This window comes from Hydra viridissima, unplaced genomic scaffold (assembly GCF_058129835.1).
Source record: "Hydra viridissima isolate aposymbiotic clone 2 unplaced genomic scaffold, HvirCarnegie_v1 scaffold_3, whole genome shotgun sequence".
NCBI classification, from domain to species: Eukaryota; Metazoa; Cnidaria; class Hydrozoa; order Anthoathecata; family Hydridae; genus Hydra; species Hydra viridissima.
This window is the reverse complement of record NW_028324302.1, coordinates 12,913,479-12,933,593: the sequence shown is the minus strand read 5'-3', so window position 1 is coordinate 12,933,593 and position 20,115 is coordinate 12,913,479. Positions and strand designations below refer to the sequence as shown.

At 29.4% G+C, this 20,115-nt stretch overlaps 2 protein-coding genes across 4 annotated transcripts; both read left to right on the top strand.

Moving 5' to 3' along the window:
• The first annotated feature begins 47 nt into the window (after window positions 1-47).
• LOC145202564 (uncharacterized) lies at window positions 48-15,604 on the top strand. Of its 3 annotated transcripts, XM_090082215.1 has the most exons (11): window positions 48-219; window positions 2,260-2,365; window positions 3,118-3,334; window positions 3,510-3,749; window positions 3,945-4,047; window positions 4,327-4,397; window positions 9,673-9,737; window positions 10,258-10,385; window positions 11,329-11,381; window positions 13,599-15,041; window positions 15,224-15,604. In XM_090082215.1, the coding sequence occupies exons 1-11, from the start codon at window positions 78-80 to the stop codon at window positions 15,440-15,442; spliced, it is 2,787 nt and encodes a 928-aa protein (XP_089938341.1). In that variant the 5' UTR covers window positions 48-77; the 3' UTR covers window positions 15,443-15,604. The 3 variants fall into 3 exon arrangements, 2 of the variants coding, with proteins under 2 accessions (XP_089938341.1, XP_089938342.1); XR_016450818.1 differs by lacking the exon at window positions 11,329-11,381; XM_090082216.1 differs by lacking the exons at window positions 48-219; window positions 2,260-2,365; window positions 3,118-3,334; window positions 3,510-3,749; window positions 11,329-11,381 and having other exon boundaries at window positions 3,971-4,047.
• LOC149891081 (uncharacterized) lies at window positions 6,099-6,985 on the top strand. The gene has a single exon (XM_090082217.1). It carries the CDS (start codon window positions 6,214-6,216, stop codon window positions 6,835-6,837), a length of 624 nt encoding a protein of 207 aa, XP_089938343.1. The 5' UTR covers window positions 6,099-6,213; the 3' UTR covers window positions 6,838-6,985.
• Window positions 15,605-20,115: the final 4,511 nt, after the last annotated feature.

Here is a 20,115-nt window from a genome sequence, read left to right as displayed (position 1 = left end):
TGTATATATGTATATTGATATTGATATTAGTGTATGCATATGTTAAATTTTTATGTGATTTTTTATAGTGTTTTTAAATGAGTTATCAGTTGGGTACTACATACAAAAGCAATGCAGAAAAAAAAGCAAATCAATGCCGGAGTAGTTTTAATCCCAAGCTCCTTAATGCTGCATGGCCAAAAGCTCCATCAGTACCAACTAGACATTCACATATAAAGGGTATATGATGTTTTCTTTAAGTAAAAATGGTATAGCTATATTTAATGATATAGCTATATTTAATGGTATAGCTGTAGGTGATGGTAAAGCTACAATATCCTACTTGAAGTTTCATGTTGGTAACTGGTAACCTTTAGCCAAGAAACATGAAAGGATTAAAGAGTAAAGAATATTATTTATAGAGTAAATTGTATTTAGTGATTGGTTCTTGACAATCTTTGCTATAAATTGCTGCAAATATTTAGAGTTTTTAGTATTTTTTACAATATTTGAAATCTTTTCCTCCAACTTTTTCATAAGGTTCTTCCTGGTTAGAATCTAATTAGATTTATTCAAATTATATTGGTGTTTTACAATAATTAAAATACCTATATAGTTTGAAAATTGTCATGATCCCATACCAAATTAAAATAAAGCTATCTATATTAAAAAAAAAAAAAAAAATCCCCTAATCAAAATATTAGTTTTTTTCAGTTTGAAGTGAAATTTTGGTTGAAACCAGACAAGTAGAATATTGATGAAACAGAATCTTTGGTTTTGGTTTCAACTGAAACTGATACTATTGCTAAAAGATTCCATTCTTTAATTGCAAACAGATATTGCAAAAATTTATTTCTCTCAAAACATCTGCATAATACTAAAGTGTATTGGTTTAGAAATTTAATTTTTTTCATACTTTTGGATATGAGTGTTCTGTCCATTTAGCTTCATGCTTTATTTGTCTATTAATATTACTTCTGGCACCTGTATTGTTTTACTAACAGGTAGAATTTAACAGAACTTTAGGGATAATATTAGTGAAAGTAAAAATATAGCTGTAAAATCCAATAAGTTCTGTGAAATCCAGTTATGAATTTAATTGTAAAAATATTATAATTTGAAGTTGTTTCTTTTTTTTTTTTTTTTCTAATATACAAGTTGCATAGTTTGAGTAAAAAGCAATAGTAATATTCATGTACATAAAAGTTTGTGATTAGAAGTAATCTGCAGTATAAAATTGGCACACTAACCCAGAATTCAATCTTTATTTGTTCAAGAGCTGCTGAAATAATAATAACAATTGATAGTTTTTGCTTATACAGTACAATCTCTCTAATTCCAATCTCCTTAATTCAATTGATTAAGTCACCTTGAAATGCGCTTAAGAAGATTCAACTTTCTATAATTTGAAAATCTCTTTAATTTGAACTTTTATTTTTCCCCATAAAATTTGAATTAGAGAGATTGTACTGTAGAACAAAGTTTTTAATGGAATTTTCAATAATTTCTTTCACTGGTTAAAGTAAATCATCGCTGTGCCTTTTTCTTAGTAGAATTTTTTATAATTAACATTAGAGGTAGATACAATATATATAACATTGGTATATATATAATATATTTCGGTTATTTAACTAGCATGAGACAAAGTCTAATAAACTTCAATAAATTGTGTAAAAGTTACAACTTCAATAAATTGTATAAGAGTTACAACTTCAATAAATTGTATAAGAGTTACATTGTTAAATTGTAATAGTTATCATTACAAAATTAAATTATAAAAGTTATCTTTCTAAGATTGGGGCTCAAAACTCTGGCCTAGATGATCCCTATTTTCTATGTTTGGTTTCTGAAGAATAGTATTAAATATAGATATCATTAGAGAAAGATGTTATGTACATCATTGATAAAATATAATATCTTGCTAATTGTTTTGGTCAGAAAAAGTTTGCACTTTGGAGACCATATGTAGTATAGAAATGAAATAATGAATAAACTCTTAAATTTTGTAAAATACAAACTTATCCATGATAGGTTGTTCTTATAATGCTTTATTATTTTTTACATTTTTGATAATATCTTAGTCATCATGTCATCTTAACTACTAAATGAATTTCAATAATGTGAAAGTATGTTTCTTAAAACACTGATGATAGTTTTTAATGTGAACTTTAAGAGAACTTTATTTTTAAGTTAGTTGTTATTTGTTTTGTAATCTATTTGTTCATAGTCTCTTTATGTGTTTCTAACTTAAAATTTTTTATGTAATTATGTTTTACTTAGCTGTTAATCATAAAGAGTTTGTAAAGTCGTGTAATGCATTGTGTGAGCAATCTTCAATTGCTACTGAAGATATGGATGTGGATGTTGATGATGAAGAAAGAATTAGGTAAAATAAATTTAAAACATGTTTTGAAAAAACTTCTAGAATTAATAAAAACTCAAAATCTACATTGCTACAAGATATAACTTATGATTAGTTAGATTAATAGACATTTTTTTAAAAATATATATAGAATAGTTAAATCTTAAGAAAATGAGTGTAAACAAAAATGTGATCACCAGACTGTCAAAAGAAAAAGAAAAAAAAAAGGAAAAAAAACTTATTCCAAACAATTCATATATAGTAAATAATTATTTTAAAGCAAAGATGTAATTAGATTGAAAGAATGTAAAATAGTTTATGGCAAATGGCTTTAAACGATTTTAAATTCATTAAATGTAATAAATGTAAAATGGTTTAAAGGGATAAAGAGCAATGGTTTTTAGTCTAATAGAGATTTTTATCTAAAAAAAAGAGAGATAAAAGATATTGCTACATTTTTGGTATTGTTATAATTTAAGTAATAATGTAATATAACACTCATGACATCACTTCTGAATATATCTGACGTCTTCTGAATATTACAGTTATTAGTAATGCTATTTATAAAACCTATTATACATACGGTTATTAGTTACGCTATCTTATATACGATAAATGTTTGTGGTTCTTGTATAGCCTTTTTCTTATATTTGATAAATACCAAAATATACATGAAAGACTTTTTTATTATGGTTTACAACAGGTATACTGCTACAATGGTTGGTACACTGTGTTGTAAGCTCCATTTAAAAAATGCTTAAAAATTATTTTTAAAGGGTTAATCAACAAAATGATTCTCTTGTAAAGAGTGCACAAGATTCTAAACAGAAAATCCAGTCTGGAGATGCAAAGAAACCTGTTGTTAAAGATTCAAGCAGGCTTATGTTACGTGGAAGAAGGAACTTTCATAACGTTACTCCCGATGTTGAAGATAACATTAATGTCGAAACTTTAAATCTAAGTTCTGTTTCAGCAGCAAAATCAGCAGAAAAGGTTTTTATTGTTTTTATTTGTGTTGGTTTTGTTCCAAAATTTTTTATTGCACTGCCATATTAGAAGAATATTTGGATTAAATTAATATTATGTAATCCAAAGTAGTTATTGGGTAAAAGGTAAAAAGCATATTGGTTTTTAAGCAAGATAAGTTTGTAAATTTTTTTCTACTTAGGAATTATTGCCAGTATCTTCAGCAGGATCTTATAGCTCAGTATCAAAAGACTTGAAAAGTGAAAAACAGGATATTTTTATTATCATTCATGTGAGTAAAGTTGATATTGGTGTTTTTAATGGCCCAGCTACTTCTCCAGTTAAAGTTTATGCAAAAAAAATTATGGTTCAAATGGAAGATGAAATATCAAAAAAAGATATATCATTTCGAATTTCATGCAGTGCTATAACTTCATTGGAGGTAATAGATATATTAATTTGATAATAATCGTACCCTTGTTAAACAAGATAAGGAACAAGATATTAGGTTATTCACATGTTTAAGATGTTTAAACTTTGAATTACTTATATATTATAACTGTCTTATGTTTAGTTTACTACAGTGTACATTATTATACTTTTCACTTTTTTAAATTTTTGTTCTTGATTTAAATAGATTTCTTTAACAGAAAAGCCATTCATAATAAAGTTAGTGTCTCCTGTACAATATTTGAGTGGAAAACCTAATTCAAGAAGATCCAAAGGCAATCCAGAAAACGGTAATCTGTTTAAAAAATTAGTAGATAAAAATAAGTTGTTTGAGAGTTAAAAGTTAAGTATGGAATGTGGCTCTGACTTTTGTTGATCAGACAGAATAAAAGATGTAGAATTAGTAATAAAGTAATAAATAAAAGATTTAGAATTAACTATAAAATAACAAATAAATGAAGAATGGACATGTATGTATGTATGTATGTATGTATGTATGTATGTATGTATGTATGTATGTATGTATGTATGTATGTATGTATGTATGTATAATATTTGTATGCATTTAGAAACTATTGTTTTACATTTGGGATATGAGAAAAATGTTCCAGCTGATGTAAAAGATAATCTCAAAGAACTTGTAAGTTTTTAATAAACAAAATTGATAATTTGTTAGGAATAATTCAATCTCCATTTTCTCCATGCATGGATATGTTATCTTTGATCATACTACTTGATGTTGTATAATTGTATATACTTACTGCATATGGATGTATGTAAGCATGTAGTGCTCAATGTGGATTATATAGAAAGAAAAATAAATTTCTAAAACAGGCATTTGTTTCTAATAAAACCTAAAGCAACCTAATTCAGGTGAATGAATTATAATAAATTATAATGTAAATAAATACAGTAGCGTGCAAAAGTTTACAAACAGCTAAATTTTTCAAGTTTTTTTTATCATAACTTTTTGACTTTTCAGTGAAAATAAATGAAATTTTCAAAAAATGTTCCTACAACGTCGTTACATACTATAAATTACTCAAAAAAATGATAACTTATAACAGAAGGGAGAAATTCAAACTTTATTGAAAACATAATCATGCAAAAGTTTATAAACAAATGAAAATAATTCAAAAAAGAGGTACTATCTCTAATTCCTTCACAATATTTCATCTTAGCACATTAGTATTTTGTTGGATAGCCTCTAGACTCTAGCCCAAAAATGTTCTGTTGGATTTAAATCTGAGTTTTGAGAAGGCCAGTCCAAAATAAGAATTTTTTTTCAAATTGAAAAATTTTTTTTATAGAATTTGCACGGTACTTTAGATCGTTGTCTTGCTGGAAAATCCAATCACAAGGCATTTTGTCCTTTCCATGTGGCAGCATTACATTTTTGATTATATCTAAATGTAATTGATGCATCGATTTGCATATAGGGGAGAACTTGCACCCTTGATCCGTATGCACCTTTGATCCTACAGAGTTATCTTTATACTTACATAAGTTATTAAAAATGGCTGATAGCCATCGTGTTATAAATACTGAATCTACAAATTTTATTGTGTTTTGGTAAGAAAATAGGCCATTGTTAAAGTTGTTTCTAAAATGTTTTATTTTGGCGGCAAAAAGTATTTTTTTTACTTTTACAAGGAACCTCACATCTTTAACATTTGCTTGTGTTTAGTAATTTTGTTTATACCATTTTGTAACTAAAGTATTCACCTCTTCTATGGTTGTTTTTGTTATGTTGTAAAACCATCTAATATGACAAAAAAGCAATTTTTGTGAAAATGGACCGGGTTAGCACCCTTGATCCTAATGCGTTTATGCACCTTTGATCCTATGATCAAAGGTGCATACACAGAAAAAGAAAATAACAAAATGTAAAAACTATAGCAACATGAACATTTCTGTACAATATGTCATATTGTATTTTAGTAATTTTTTTTAGGATAAAGCCTTTTGATAAAGATTTTTATGCTATTTTGTATTTATTTTTGTTCTTATAATATCATTTTGTATTCATATATATATATATATATATATATATATATATATATATATATATATATATATATATATATATATATATATATATATATATATATATATATATATATATATATATATATATATTTGTGTGTGTATAAAATCTTTGTTTATGTTTGTTTGTATTTATAAATACAAACAAACATAAACAAAGATTTGTTTATGTTTGTTTGTATTTATAAATACAATTTATATATTATTAAATACATATTTGTTCATTTCAAAGGAAGCATGATAAATGGTGGTCCACCTGGATGTGTTGGGGTTGCAAATCCTTCTGGCTGGATGAATGTTGCAACATTTTTAGAATGGATGAAACATTTTATTCAAAATGTGAAATGTTCACCAGTTAATCCAGTGCTTTTGCTTTTTGTTTAGATTAAGCAAAAAAAAATGGCATAACAATGCTATCTTTTCCACCACATTGTAGTCACAAGCTGCAACCATTGGATTGGTCAGTGTATGGGCCACTGAAACGTTATTACAATGCAGCCTGTGATGATTGGGTTGTACCTAATCCAAGACCAATGACCATATATGATATAGCTGCAGTTACAAGTAAAGCTTATGCACAAGCTTTTACTCCATCTAACATTTCTGCAGGATTTGCTGTGGCAGGAATTGAACCCTTTAATCCTAACATATTTTCTGATAATGAGTTTTTGGCTTCATCTTTGACAGACCGTCCAGAACCAGTCACTACTAATTCATTTCAAGATGTTGTTGATTCAGCTTCTGCTAAATTTCATGTCCCAGCCTTTAATCATTCAATGTCAAGTCTGCCATCAGACTCACCTTCTAGTTTATTGCCTACTCAGTTTCTAAAAATAACTGACCCTGGGAGTCAACTGTCCAGTCTTACTATTAATATTGCTCATCAAGCAAGTTTAGAAAAAATCAAGCCTTTTCCAAAAGCTGGATCAAGAAAGTCTTCTAAAAGACATAAGCGTCAGCGCACCCTAATACTCACTGATACTCCTGTTCAAAATGAACTAAATAGACTTCAGGAAATGAAAAAAAAAAGTTAGTCTTAAAAGACAAAAAATCAGAAAGCTTTATGCCAAAAAAAAATCTTCATGACAAGAAAAAGAAAACTTGATGTCGAAAATTATAAAAGAAAAAATGATAATATTTTAAACAGCTGTAACAGTGACAGTGATATATTAGAATCTACTCAAGGATATTGTAAAGAAGTAATTTCTTACTTTAACAACTGAGGAAACAGAGCCTCAGTAAAAAGAAAACATTTTTTATCATTGATTTTTCTTTTTTCATTGCATTTATTTTTTTCTTTCATTGATTTTGCTTAAAGTTGTAATAAAATTTATAAAAAGTTAAATGGTTTTTAATATAGACATTGTTTGAATGACTTAAAAACAATTTTTACACATTCACAGTATAAATTTGGATTCAGATCAAGTATACAAAAATAGGATCAAGGGTGCATATATGTAGGATCAAAGGAGCATACCAGTATGCACCCTTGATCCCAATTGAATGTTATTAATTTTTATTATTTTTAGTTTATTTTAAATATTTTGGTCAGTAAATGATCATTAAATTATAATAAAGTATAAAGTTTGCTATCATTTACTGTTAATTTAGAGGTTAAAGTGAAAACATATATTCAGTAAATTGGCCGGATAGATTTTTAGGATCATGGGTGCATACTCTCCCCTATTTAGATATAATCGATGCATCAATTTACTGTCAGTCTTGATTCTATTGATCCACTTCATCGCACCGATTATATCTAAATATAATTGATACAATGAAGTGGACCATTAGAATCATGACTGAAAGATCCCAAACCATTATTTGCCCCCACCAGGCTTAACTGTTGGCATTTGATGCTTAAGAGCAAGTCTTTCATCTTTCGGAGGTCTTATGTACTTGATACCATTGCTACCAAACATAAAAAACTTTGATTCGTTACTGAATAAGATTTTTTAATATTCTTCGGAAGTCCAATTCATATGATCTTTTGCGAGTTTCAATTGGGCTGAGTGATTATTTAATAATATTAATGGCAGGACAATGACCAAACAAATTATGGTGATGCTGGGGACATTTTGTAGTATCTACGCTGCACTTAGCAACATATTTATTGCTCAAAATGCTATTTAATTTGACAGCACTTTTGCAGGGATCTTGTCTTAATTTTCTCACCAAAGATCTGTCTAGATGTTCTGTAATTATCTTTGGCCTGCCTGAACAATGCTTGTTTTCAAGTGTCTTTTGGTTTCTTCATCTCTTAACTAGCATGCTAATTGTTGATTTAGCCACATAAAGCTCAGAAATTTGCTTATAAGAAACTTTCTTCTCTACAGCACGTATTATTAAAATTTTCTTTTCTCTAGACAATTACTTTGATTTTCCCATTATATTTTAAATTCAATTTAAGTTAAATATTATATCTGATAAATTAATTTTAACATAAATACATTTTTCTTAATGAATTTTTAATTTTGTTAATGGGGTATGGAATTGTTTATAAACTTTTACATGGTTATGTTTTAATAAAGTTTATATATGTTTCAATAAAGTTTAAATTTCTTCCTTCCATTACAAGTTGTTTTTTTTTTTTGAATAAATCATACTATATAGTCACATTATAGGAATAATTATTAGAAATTTCATTCATTTTTGGTCATAAGTCAAAAAAACTTATGGCGAAAAAACTTGAAAAATTTAGCTGTTTATAAACTTTTGCACGCTACTGTATGTAAATGATTGGGGTAACTTTGGGTACTGTAAACACCATAAGCATATAAGCTGAATTTGTGAAAATTATATCAATCCTCTCTAATTGAAAATAAAAGTGATAATCACTTTAGCTAGGGCCTTATCTATTTTTAAGACTTCTAAAATGGCCAATAGGTAACCATATAGCTTAAGTGAATAAATAAGAACTTGAATCTATCATAGATTTTTAGGTAGTATCAGGTTACATTATAGTTATGTAACTATATATGTAACTATATATATAACAACAAATACATATCTTTTTTAATTTTAGTTAGCTACTTTTTGTTGTAATTTCAGAAATGTGAGAAAATCAGTTTAACAGTGGTAATCTAACAATGGCAATAGTTATGGCCAAATTGCTGTTTAGCCATTTTATCCCAAATGTATCAATTTATATTTCAAATTCTTAGGCAATAGTAAAAGTTGCAATGATTTGCCAAAACTACCCAAACAATTGATAAGTTACTACAAAGCTGATCATAAAACATTTGTTCCTACTGTGTATTGCAAAAAAAAAAAAACAAGGTATAACTAAAAAATTTGTCAAAAATATCAATAAGGTACTGAAAATAACTGCAGAGACATGATGAAAGTAATCTAGCCACTAGCCATATTCCCCAAAGGACCATATTATCCCAAGTTACCCTTACCAATCCTACAGATTAGGGATGCAATGCATTTTATTTCACTTTGCCAAAGGACCTTGTGATTTCTAGCAAAATGCAGCAGACAATTTTTTTTTTTTAATGAAAAAAGTTAACATTTATGAATAAAAACTTGATTCCTTATATATTATTCAAATAAAACAGTTTCTCAAGTGAGTTAACTTACTTTTATTGTTGTTATGGTAATGATAATATATGTATGATAATCTATTAAAACTAATCAAAGTTATGTTAACATTATTTATAATAAAAGAAAAATAAATTTCTTAAGGAAATAAAAAATATTATTGGTTATTGATGTTTAATTAAGTAAACGAGATTGAGCGTTGGGAAAAGAGAAAGTGTCTTAAAGTTTAATCTTTATCAAATACAAGTAAAAAATGTTACTATTTATATAATAAATTCAAGTATCATTTAATGATCAAATTTTAATTTGAAAACCTTTTTCAGTTTCTAGTAAGACTTGCTGAGCAAAATTTATGGCCAAAGGAAGAGAAACAGATTAAAGATGAAAGGTTTTTTTTACATTATTTTTGTAAACAATAGTTTTTATATTGAAGATGTGATCTAGTTTAAAAGTTCAGAATTAGGAAATGATAGCCAATGTGGCTTTGAAAAGTAATTTTTGAATAATCTGCTTCTAAAGAATATTTTACCATTTGCCATTTCTATTCTTTCATAGTCAAAAGGTTTATTAGAAGTAAATTTTCTTAGTGAGTATTTCCCTTATTACATAGTACAAGATAATAATATATAATCTTTATTAAGTTTTTCATAGATTAGCTTGGACTAAATTTATCATATAGAAATATTTCCATTATAAACAGTAATTACCATAGTAATTCTTACAAAGTAATGATGAGATGAAGGATCAACTTGACATTCTCTGAGGATAAAAGAAGTTTTATCAAAATAAAAAAACTCGTAGAATTTTTTACAACCAATAGAAATCAACCCATTTTCAAGTTGTTGTTTGTTTTTTTTGGGTATTGTTGTAGTTTGGACTGTAATTTACACAATATTATTTTCTTTAAGCATTACATCTTCAGAGCTCATGAATGCAAATAAACTGAAAACAGTTGAACCTAGTCTTCGAAATGGAATCCTGAAAACCGGAAGTGAAAGTTCAAAACTCACTTCCTCACCTTTAAAACAAATTCAAAGTAAGCTTTAGAAGTTGCAATAATTTTTTTGGTAATTATAAAAAAATAAAACCATATAATTTTTTAAGGGAATTATTTCGTTTTATATTTTTAAGTCAAGATGTAAAAGATTTTCTGAGATCAATAATGTCTAAAGGATAAAATTTTCTACAGAGTTAAAAGATATGTACATAATTAGATAATTGTGGTAAATTTTTCCTTGATTTCAAAAACTGCTAAAGAGTGCTGCTTTTTATTGGCAGAAAAGTAACAAAAACCCAGCAAATTTCATTTATAATCTTCTGAGTGGTCTAAAAATTGTGAAGTTACTAAAAAATCATTTTCAATGTGGAAAATGTACCTTGAACAAAATCTGCTGTTTGCTATTTAAGCAAAACATTTACAAAATTCTCTTGAATTTGTATAAAATTTAAATTTTCAGATTTTTTTTTCAGATGCTTTTAAAAATAATTTTTTATTAATCAGGCAGCATATTAATTAAACAAGTTTTTAACTACAGATCAAAATGTAATATGTGTCTAGGAAAGTCAAAATAATTGTCTTTTATGCTTATTACTGTGAGACAAGAATTAAAGATGTTTATTGATACAGTATAACATAGCTTCATTAACATTATTGCCACACAAAAATATTTATTTTTATTCTTTTTTTAGTTTCAAAAATTTGAATATTGAAAAAAAAGAAAAAGAATTTTGCTAGTGAGATGTTTATGAAATGATAGTTTGAGGACTCATTTTTAAAATATTTAAAAAATATTTTGCATTTATACACATGTCTGGTGTTTAATTTAATTACATAGAACTATCTTGCTTCGTTGCTTGTTATGGAATAAAGTTTATTAGCTTTTCCTTTGCAATCTGTTTTAGTAAGATTTTAGTTAAAATGTCAGAGAGCTTAAAGGTCTCAACAACTTTTTTTCATTAGCATTTTTATATTATTTTAGTGGAGTTGGGCTCATTAAGAAAAAGAGTTCCATCAAAAGAAAGCAGTAATCTTGTGAGTAGTGCTAAATACTGAAAAAAAATTTAATTACTATTCATTCCACTCTCTTCTAGAAATAACAGGTCCATTGACCAAATGTTAGCTAATTTGCAACTATGATAATCATTAATTCAAAACTGAAATCTCTCTGATATTGATAATAGTTGGTGCATTAAAAATGTTCTACATAATTCTCCTGACAAAGATCATCAACGTAAGCACCTTTTTTTTTTATATAATAAAGTTGTTTGTAAAACATAAACATCATGCTTTTTTTGGATGTGCAATATAATTTTAAGTAAAATATCTACTTAAAATTTATCTTTAAAGTTTTGGTGACCAAATAATTCACGCTCCTCAAAGCTTCGTATAAATTATAACATGAAATTATAACAAGATTTTTTTTTTAAAACTGCAAAGAACGTTTTAGTTGCAGGACATTTTTCCATCACTTACTGAATAGTAATGAAGTTTAACAAAAATTATCCTATGATAACGAAAAAAATTTTTAGAAGTATTTTTCGTTCATGGCTGAATTAATATTTCGCTTGACTGCTTTTTATCAGTCATATCTGATAAACAGTCTTTGGTCTTTTGTTGGATCTTGTTACAGTACTCCTTTATCTTAACGAGGTCTGCTCTAATATCTTTTGAATTGCTGCAAATAGTTTTTGTAACAAAATTGATCCAATTTTTTTTTTTTTTTAAATCACAAAAAAGAACTTGAACTAAAAATTATGACCTTCATTTGGGGATGCTTCAATTAATTTGATTTAACTCATTTCTAGTTTCTTTTTTAAATTGCTCCATTTTGCTCTTTAATACCAGTAAAATTCGGCATTTTTCTTCGGCTAACCTAACATGAATGCATTTTAGAACATAAACATAATGAAGTTATAAGAATATTCTCTCCACACTATTGTTACAGCTCAGCCTTATTGTTTTTTAAAAAAACTCATATTTATACTCGTACTCATAAGCAAGATTGACTATAACTTAGAATTAGATTGGTCATTAGACTTTAACAATGAGTTAAAGTTTTTCAAAACGGATTTCAACACGAAAGTGTTTAAAAGAAGTATTTAATTCTTAAATACTGAAATTTCTTGTTGAAGCCATGCGCGCCATTTCGCAATCTTGTTTTTACTTTAAAAAAAAGATTGGGAAACTTTTATTTAAAAAAAAAAAAAAAGACTGAGAATAGTGTTGTATTAATTTGTTGAAACGAGGTAAAAGGCAGATTCCGATTAATAATGACTAAAACTTGTGAATACCTCAATTACTCTCATTTTATTAACATTTTTACCTCCATAGTATAAAACATCAGTATTTTGTATCTTTCTTTGATATTATCAAATTGAATTAAATCAAGATCTTGAAAAGATTAAATCAATCTTTTTAAAAGATTTGATTTCATCAAGTTATACATTTCTTACACTTGACGATGGAAATATTAATGATCTGCTTTGAAAGAAGATAGGCTGCTCTCCGGCTTATAATGAAAGATAGTTGGTAGTTTTGTAGGACACTCTTTTGCGTGGTAAGAAAGATTTGCAATCTATAGGCAAACTAAATCACCATAAAGATTTAATCTTAACCCTTTTCCCGTTTGTGTTGCATATTTGCAACAAATGATTTGCTGATAAATGTTTTGGTTGTAAAGCTTATCCACAACATTAGGTGTTTTGAAATATGTATTTCATATCTTTCATTTTTTATTTTGACGAAAATAAACCACAATTACATTTTCAATTGAATAATAGCAGCTCAAGAAAAGTTTTTCCTTTGGAAGTTTGGTTATAATGTGCCGGATAGAGGGTTAATTACTAGGAGATTTTGCCTTGGAATTGTGTTAATCCATTTTGCATCGCTAAATAGCGGGTTTATTCATAAGTACTATAACTACACTATGCACAACATTTTCGAGGCAACAATTCGTTTACTAGATAACCAAAAGCAACAGTATATCTTTTTTTATTTGATTTGATTTTTTTACTTTTTTTTTCAGCTGTAACGAACGGTAAAGAATCATTTGAAATTCAGTTTAAACCAACCGTTAAGCGGTAGTGCTTTAGAGAACTAATGCGTATAAAAAAAATTCGATAGAAAATAATCTAACTATGTACGAGTGTAACTACACTGAAATAATTTTAGCGGTTTGTCAAGGCCTGTTATTTCTAGAAAGATAATTCGTACCCGTGTTCAGTGTTTTAAAAGTAGATGTTCTTTTAGGAGAATGGGAAAAGTGAAGAGGCTCCTCAGCAAATAAAAGTTGCTCGACGTTGCAATGCATACGGCGACGTTGATACGATGGATGAGCGTATCAAAACTCTTTCGCATGAAGCAGCGCATTACCAAATGGTAGTAGCACAGCAGAGAATGATCATTGAGTCAACCCAAAGTGATTTGAACGTGCAGCTTCAGATTGCTAATGAACTCACAAAAGAGAGAGAGAATAGGGAAAAAGCAATAAAAAGTCGGGAATTAGAAATTGCATCTTTATTAAAAGATTTAAAAACAGAGCAAGATTTGGTGAGTTTGTTAAAATTACAGGTTGCAAACTATCAGCAAGATTTACACTACAGAGACCGTATTCTGAGTGAAAAAAATGAAGCTTTGCGAGTGCGAGACGAAACTATATCTGAGCTGAGAACTTTTAATCAAAGGACACATAGTACTGTAAGCGAGGATAAGGCGATGATAGAAGAAACCAGACAACATTTAATGCAAATGCAGGTTTCAAAAGAAAATCTTGCTGTCGAACTTGAATCGACAAAAAAAGAGTTACAATATGCTAGATCGCTTGCTGATACCAACAAATCTCAAACTCAGCATTTTGAGCAAGAGTGCCTTAAGTTGACTACAGATGTTGGTAAACTTCACATAGACTTGAATGTTTCTCGAGAAGAGCTTGTTCGAAGTCGTGAACAAGTCAGTTCTTTAACACAGCAATTGACAGAGCTACGTGCTACTCACGCAATTCAGATCGATCGTTTAAATGAAGAAATTAGTTCTAATAAAATACTTCTTGATGAGGTGCGTGGCGAGCTTGATGAGTGTAGAAACGAATTAAGTAAAACTCCTGATTTAATAGAACAATGCAATAAAACTCACCCGAAGGACTGGATTCTAGAGAGGAAAGAGATAACAATTACTGAAAAAGTGGTAGGAATTGGTGCTTGGGGAAATGTTAAAGTAGGAAGGTTCCGTGGGACGGAGGTAGCGGTTAAACAAATACATTTACTTATACTTTCTTCTCACAATCGCAGACTTTTTGAACGTGAAATGACCATAGCCTCCAGGTGTAGGCATCCTTGTTTAGTTCAATTTATTGGAGCTACAAATGATGATGGAACACCTCTACTGGTGATGGAGCTTTTACAAATAGACTTAAGAACTCTATTGGGGCGTCAATCTTTAAGCGTAGCCGACTGCTTGTACATAGGGTTTGATGTTATTCGAGCGCTTGCTTATTTGCATCAATTTAAGCCAGTTTCAATTATTCATAGGGACATAAGTAGTTCAAACGTTTTATTATACCGAAGCGATAACCACTGGAAAGCCAAACTTTCAGACTATGGGGCAGCTAACTTTGTAAGACTAACAATGACGAGACACCCAGGAGCTTTGTTATATTCCGCACCGGAAGCTGGAAGCGTAGATCAGACATCAAAAGTAAATTCTTCTCATGAGTTTATTACTTAAGATTTAAATTTGATGAATAAATTATTAATCTTTAGTTGAAATTAACAGTGTCATAAATATTATTTACATATTTTTCTTTTTTTGTTCCTTTTTTTTTTTTTTTTTTTTTTTTCTTTAAAGAATTTTCACTCTATGTACTATTTTCTTTTCAGTTGGATGTCTATAGCTTCGGCGTTCTATTTTGTGAGATGCTTATACGTGAACTTCCTGTACCTGAAAACCGACACGAACAAGTAAACAGTATAAAAAAATGCGAATACAGAGAGGTTGTTCGTGGTTGTTTAAGAAAAAATATTGAAAAACGATTAGACAGTTCACATGTTTTAGCCAGTTTTGAAAGATGGATAAACCAAATTAAGGCTGACAGTTGATTGGAAATCATCAACCAGCATCTTTGTTCAAATAACAATTCGAGACAAATTTTGAGATACCATTATATAAATGTAGAAATATCTTCAGTTTTTCTACAGCTATTCTTATCCAAATGATGTATGATATATATATATATAGTTGTTAAAGAGTGATTTCAAAAATTATGTTATTTTACTATATTTCTACTATTACAGATTAAAACTGATATTTGTGTGTAAATACACTGTCCTCTAAAATTAAGGGGAACTCTAAAAATAAATGCTTATCCAGTAAATCAAAAATGTTTAAAATAATTATAAAACTGTTTTAAGTTAAAAACTTTTATTAGACATGATGCTTGTCCCAATAAATGTGCTGCTTTATGTACTAATAAATGTGATGCTTTGCTAACAAATGTGGAATATATTCTTTATTTTATTCTCATTTATATGACTCTCTTTTAACTTTTTAACTCTCGTTTTTTTTTGTTTTTTTTTTGTATCACTACAAAACAGTTCAAAAATTCGAATCTAGGTTTAATTAAGAAGACGTTATAGTTTTATAATTAGTCTTTTATGTTGCATAAAACACAGCAAATGTTGTTTAGTAGAAACTTACGTCAAAAACAGTTGAAAGACGACAGAATGGCACGTTATAAATATAATAGTGTTTTCAAACAAAAAATCATTGAAGATTATAATGCAAGAACAAAATAAAGTGAGTTATGTAAAAAGTATAAAACGGTTTTAAGTGGATTAGTTGATAAATATAAAACCAAAGAAAATACAACGGCGTTTGGATGATGCAGGGGTTTGCAGTTATTGTGCAGTAAAAAAATTCATATCGGTAAAGAATCAAAAAAAAATCACGCTTGGAGTTCGCAAAGGCTCACTGAAATTGGACGGTAGAACAGTGAAGACGATTTTTTTTGGTCAGATGAGTTTAACTTAACCTGAAAGATTATAAACAAAATGTAACAAGATAAGTTACTAATGACTTACACCAAGCTCAAAATTAACAGAATGATGCATTTTAATCATAAAAATTGACTTAACTAAAATTTTTTTCTTTTTTTTTTTTTTTTAAATTACACCATTCTGATTTTCACCAGCTCAATTGGCAAATGATTAAACAACAGGAACCATGAAAACAAGGGGGGGGGGCAAATGGTAGATGGTTTGGATAAGTTCATATATAGTTTAATTCTGGAGAATCTAATGTTACCTTTTGTAGATGAGAATGTGTCTCTACGGTAGACGTTCCAATAGAACAATCATTCCAAACTCACATCAAAGCTCATTAAATCATGGTTTGATGCAAATAAAGTCAATGCAATGCAACGGCCTGCACAATCCCTGACCTAAATCCTATTAAGAGTTTATAGAAACAACTTGAAAGTGAAGTACGTTTGCATGGTAGGTTCAGAAATGCTGATGAATTGCATCAGGAACTTTTAACTGCTTGGTCACAAATAAAACAAGTTCAATTTGACAAACCTACCGAGTCTATGTCTCACAGATATACTAAGTGTCAATATATATCTATCTTGTATCGGGTCCGCCAAATAACTTTTTTTTTTTTTAAAATGCTATTAAAAAAAATAATTAATATTTTCTCAAATGTCTTTTTTTATTTGAAAGTACAATCCTTCCGGTTGATAATGGAAAATAATTTCATTCAAATGGCTGCCTCGGCTGGCCATGCAGTAGCCTACACGATCGGTCCAATTTTTAAGCACATTATCGATTGTGTGCAGCTGTATTTCACCAATGGCTTCACGAATATTGTCCTTTAAAGCGTCAATTGTCTCTGGCTTGTCGGCGTAACACTTATCTTTGAGGGCACCCCACAAATAATAGTCCAACGGTGTCAAATCGCAGCTCCGAGGTGGCCAAACGACATCAGCTCTGCGGCTGATAATGCGATCTTCAAAAACAGGGCGCAAAACATCGAGTGTAGCTTCGGCTGTGTGGCACGTAGCGCCGTCCTGTTGAAACCAAATGTTGCCAATATCCTCCTCTTCAATTTTTGTGAACAAAAATTCCGTCAACATGGCCCGATAACGATCGCCATTGACTGTAACGGCCACTCCTTGCTCATTTTCGAAGAAAAATGGCCCAATTATGCCTCTGGACCAAAATCCGCACCAAACAGTGACTCGTTTTGGGTGCATCGGCTTTTCAATGTATGCGTGCGGGTTTTCTGTGCCCCAAATGCGACAATTTTGCTTGTTTACATACCCGCCAAGATCAAAATGAGCTTCATCTGAAAAGATGATTTTTTTGGCGAAATCGGCATCTTCTGTAAGTCGATCGCAGGCCCACTTAGCGAAGCGAAAACGCATTGGATGGTAATTTGGCTTCAACTCCTGAACCAATTGGACTTTGTATGGCGTCATACCAAGGTCTTTATGCAAAATTCGTCTCAATGATGTCTCCGAAATGTTCAATTGTTGAGAACGACGGTGAACTGATGTTGATGGCGCTTCACGCACACTTTCTGCCACTACATTCATTGCATGTATACTGCGGCTTGTTAGTTTTTTAATTTAACACTGATATTGCATCGAGTAAGAACTGTGGCAGCAAACAGATGAGTAGCCTCTCTGTCTGTTATTTGAACTCAATCCAAAGCTGCAGCCACATACTTAGTAAAAAAAAGTATTTTTATATTATTGTAATAGTCAGTTGGGATACAAGCTTTCTCCTAAACGTGAAGAGTTTGTTGTACTGCTAACCTTCTTTGAACACCATGTTTAAGTCGTTGTGATGATAAGCTTGCCATCTTTCTTAACTATCAACGCTGAAGTGAAGCTATTTTATATATTTCAGTAGTCACTGATTTGCAACTGCAACTACCATAACTGGGAATTATGAAGCCACGAAAACAAATGATCAGTTTCATGCATGGTTAATCGGAGCACCAACCCCTGGCCTTTGGTAAAATAAGAAATTGCTCTTACAATTCGAAACTTTGTCAGCCTTTTTTTTATCAACATAAAAAATAATATATTTTATGGCGATAAATGAAGATATTATAATCCTATTATTATATCAAATTCGAGAAACATTGTAAACTCTATGTACAAACTATTAAGAAAGAGAAGTAAGTAAGAATGGAAGGACGAGCAAGAAACTGCATTTAAGACAATTAATTTGAAACTCACCAGATCCCAAGTCTTACATATTTACGTCCGGAAACTACTGCTGGTGTGTAATACTTCTTCACATGGTGTTAAATCTGAAAACATCCAAAAGCACATGCCAGTAGAACTTTAAGTTAGCATGAGAAACTATATTAACAAAGAAGCGTCATACTTGGAATAAAAAAGCTTTCAAAGTATTTATGAAAGAGACTTCACATTGTCAGCTGACAATAAACCCCTTAGTTATATATTTGATGCAAATACCACTATCCCAACCCATGTTGCTGCTCACAAACTTTTGAAAACTCCAAAGAAATTCTCCCTGTATGATAAAATCAATATTTTTGTAGTTGATTTTGCACGTCAAGATTTGTCTTTAACCCTCATTCATGCCGCTTGGTATCAAATTTTTATTAGAGAAAAATGTTCTAAATTGAAATCTTCAAAAAATGAAATATTGATAAACGCAAGTCAAGGACGACGCGCAGTAAATCTCCTACAGCAAGACAAAAATATTTTGTTCTTTGACTTGGTTGTAATGGATATGATCAATAGTATTTTAGCGTTTTATTGATTATTTTTTTATGTATGCTTAGGTTTTTTTAAAGTTTTGGCGAATTTTTATACTAAAAAAACTATATGCGAAATTAAAAAAAAAAGCATAAAAAAGAACCTTTTTTTAAACTAAAAAAAATGCCTAAAAAATAGATATAAATTAAGGAGAAAGAGTTTTGACTTCAGAACAAAGTTTTATTCAAATTCGATTAAATTAATTATAGCCGGAGGAGAGCAATCGGAACAAAATACTAAATTTTAAGTACCATTAACTTTCAATCCTGTAATCTAATCACTTAATTCCAGCTTCATAAAAAGTCTGCGAGCTGCGTTCCATCATTTGTATTCTTACATATCGCCTAATGGTCTTTGAAATCTTTGGTTGATGCTTCTAAACATTGTTGCACACTAAAACTATGTTCGTCACTTCTAACTTGTCTTTTTTTTAAATCCACTTAACAGTTAATGTGTAGCAAGCACTCAAAAAAGTAGATAAGTCGAAACAGTAATGCTCTTTTTTTAACAACTAATTCTTTTAAGTCACCATTCATCATTGTGAGAGTCGCACCAAATGTTACATTTTTACTGATAATCTGCGTCAAAGCATTGCATATTTTTCCAACTATCATTCACAGTATAAGGTTGTGTTTAACAGTAACTTGAGATTCGCCGACTCTTACTGGTTTTGGAATAAGTTTAGATTCTTCTTCTAAAACTTACTTTTAATTGCTTATGAATCATCGCTCTGGAATGTTTTTTTTAGTTAATATCTTAGGTTGTTAACATATCATTTATATATTGTTAACATAAAAATATCATTAATTAGTCGGTTCTTTGAACTGATTTTGATATACCTGTATCTTGATCGACTTGATCCGCTTTTGTAAAGCGATTCACTGAGCGACGTTATACTACATGCCTCAGCATAAACCAGTCCTTGGTCCCTTTTAATTTTATCAGACATCAGATATCAGACATCAGATATGGAAAAAC

Excerpts from the sequence above, each read along its gene's own strand:
- LOC149891081 (XM_090082217.1), top strand. The coding sequence starts at position 6,214 with ATGCTATCTTTTCCACCACATTGTAGTCACAAGCTGCAACCATTGGAT.
- LOC145202564 (XM_090082215.1), top strand. The coding sequence starts at position 78 with ATGAGTTATCAGTTGGGTACTACATACAAAAGCAATGCAGAAAAAAAA. Across the intron at positions 220-2,259 it reads TAGACATTCACATATAAAGG|CTGTTAATCATAAAGAGTTT; the intron begins GTATATGATGTT and ends TGTTTTACTTAG. Across the intron at positions 10,386-11,328 it reads ACCTTTAAAACAAATTCAAA|TGGAGTTGGGCTCATTAAGA; the intron begins GTAAGCTTTAGA and ends ATATTATTTTAG.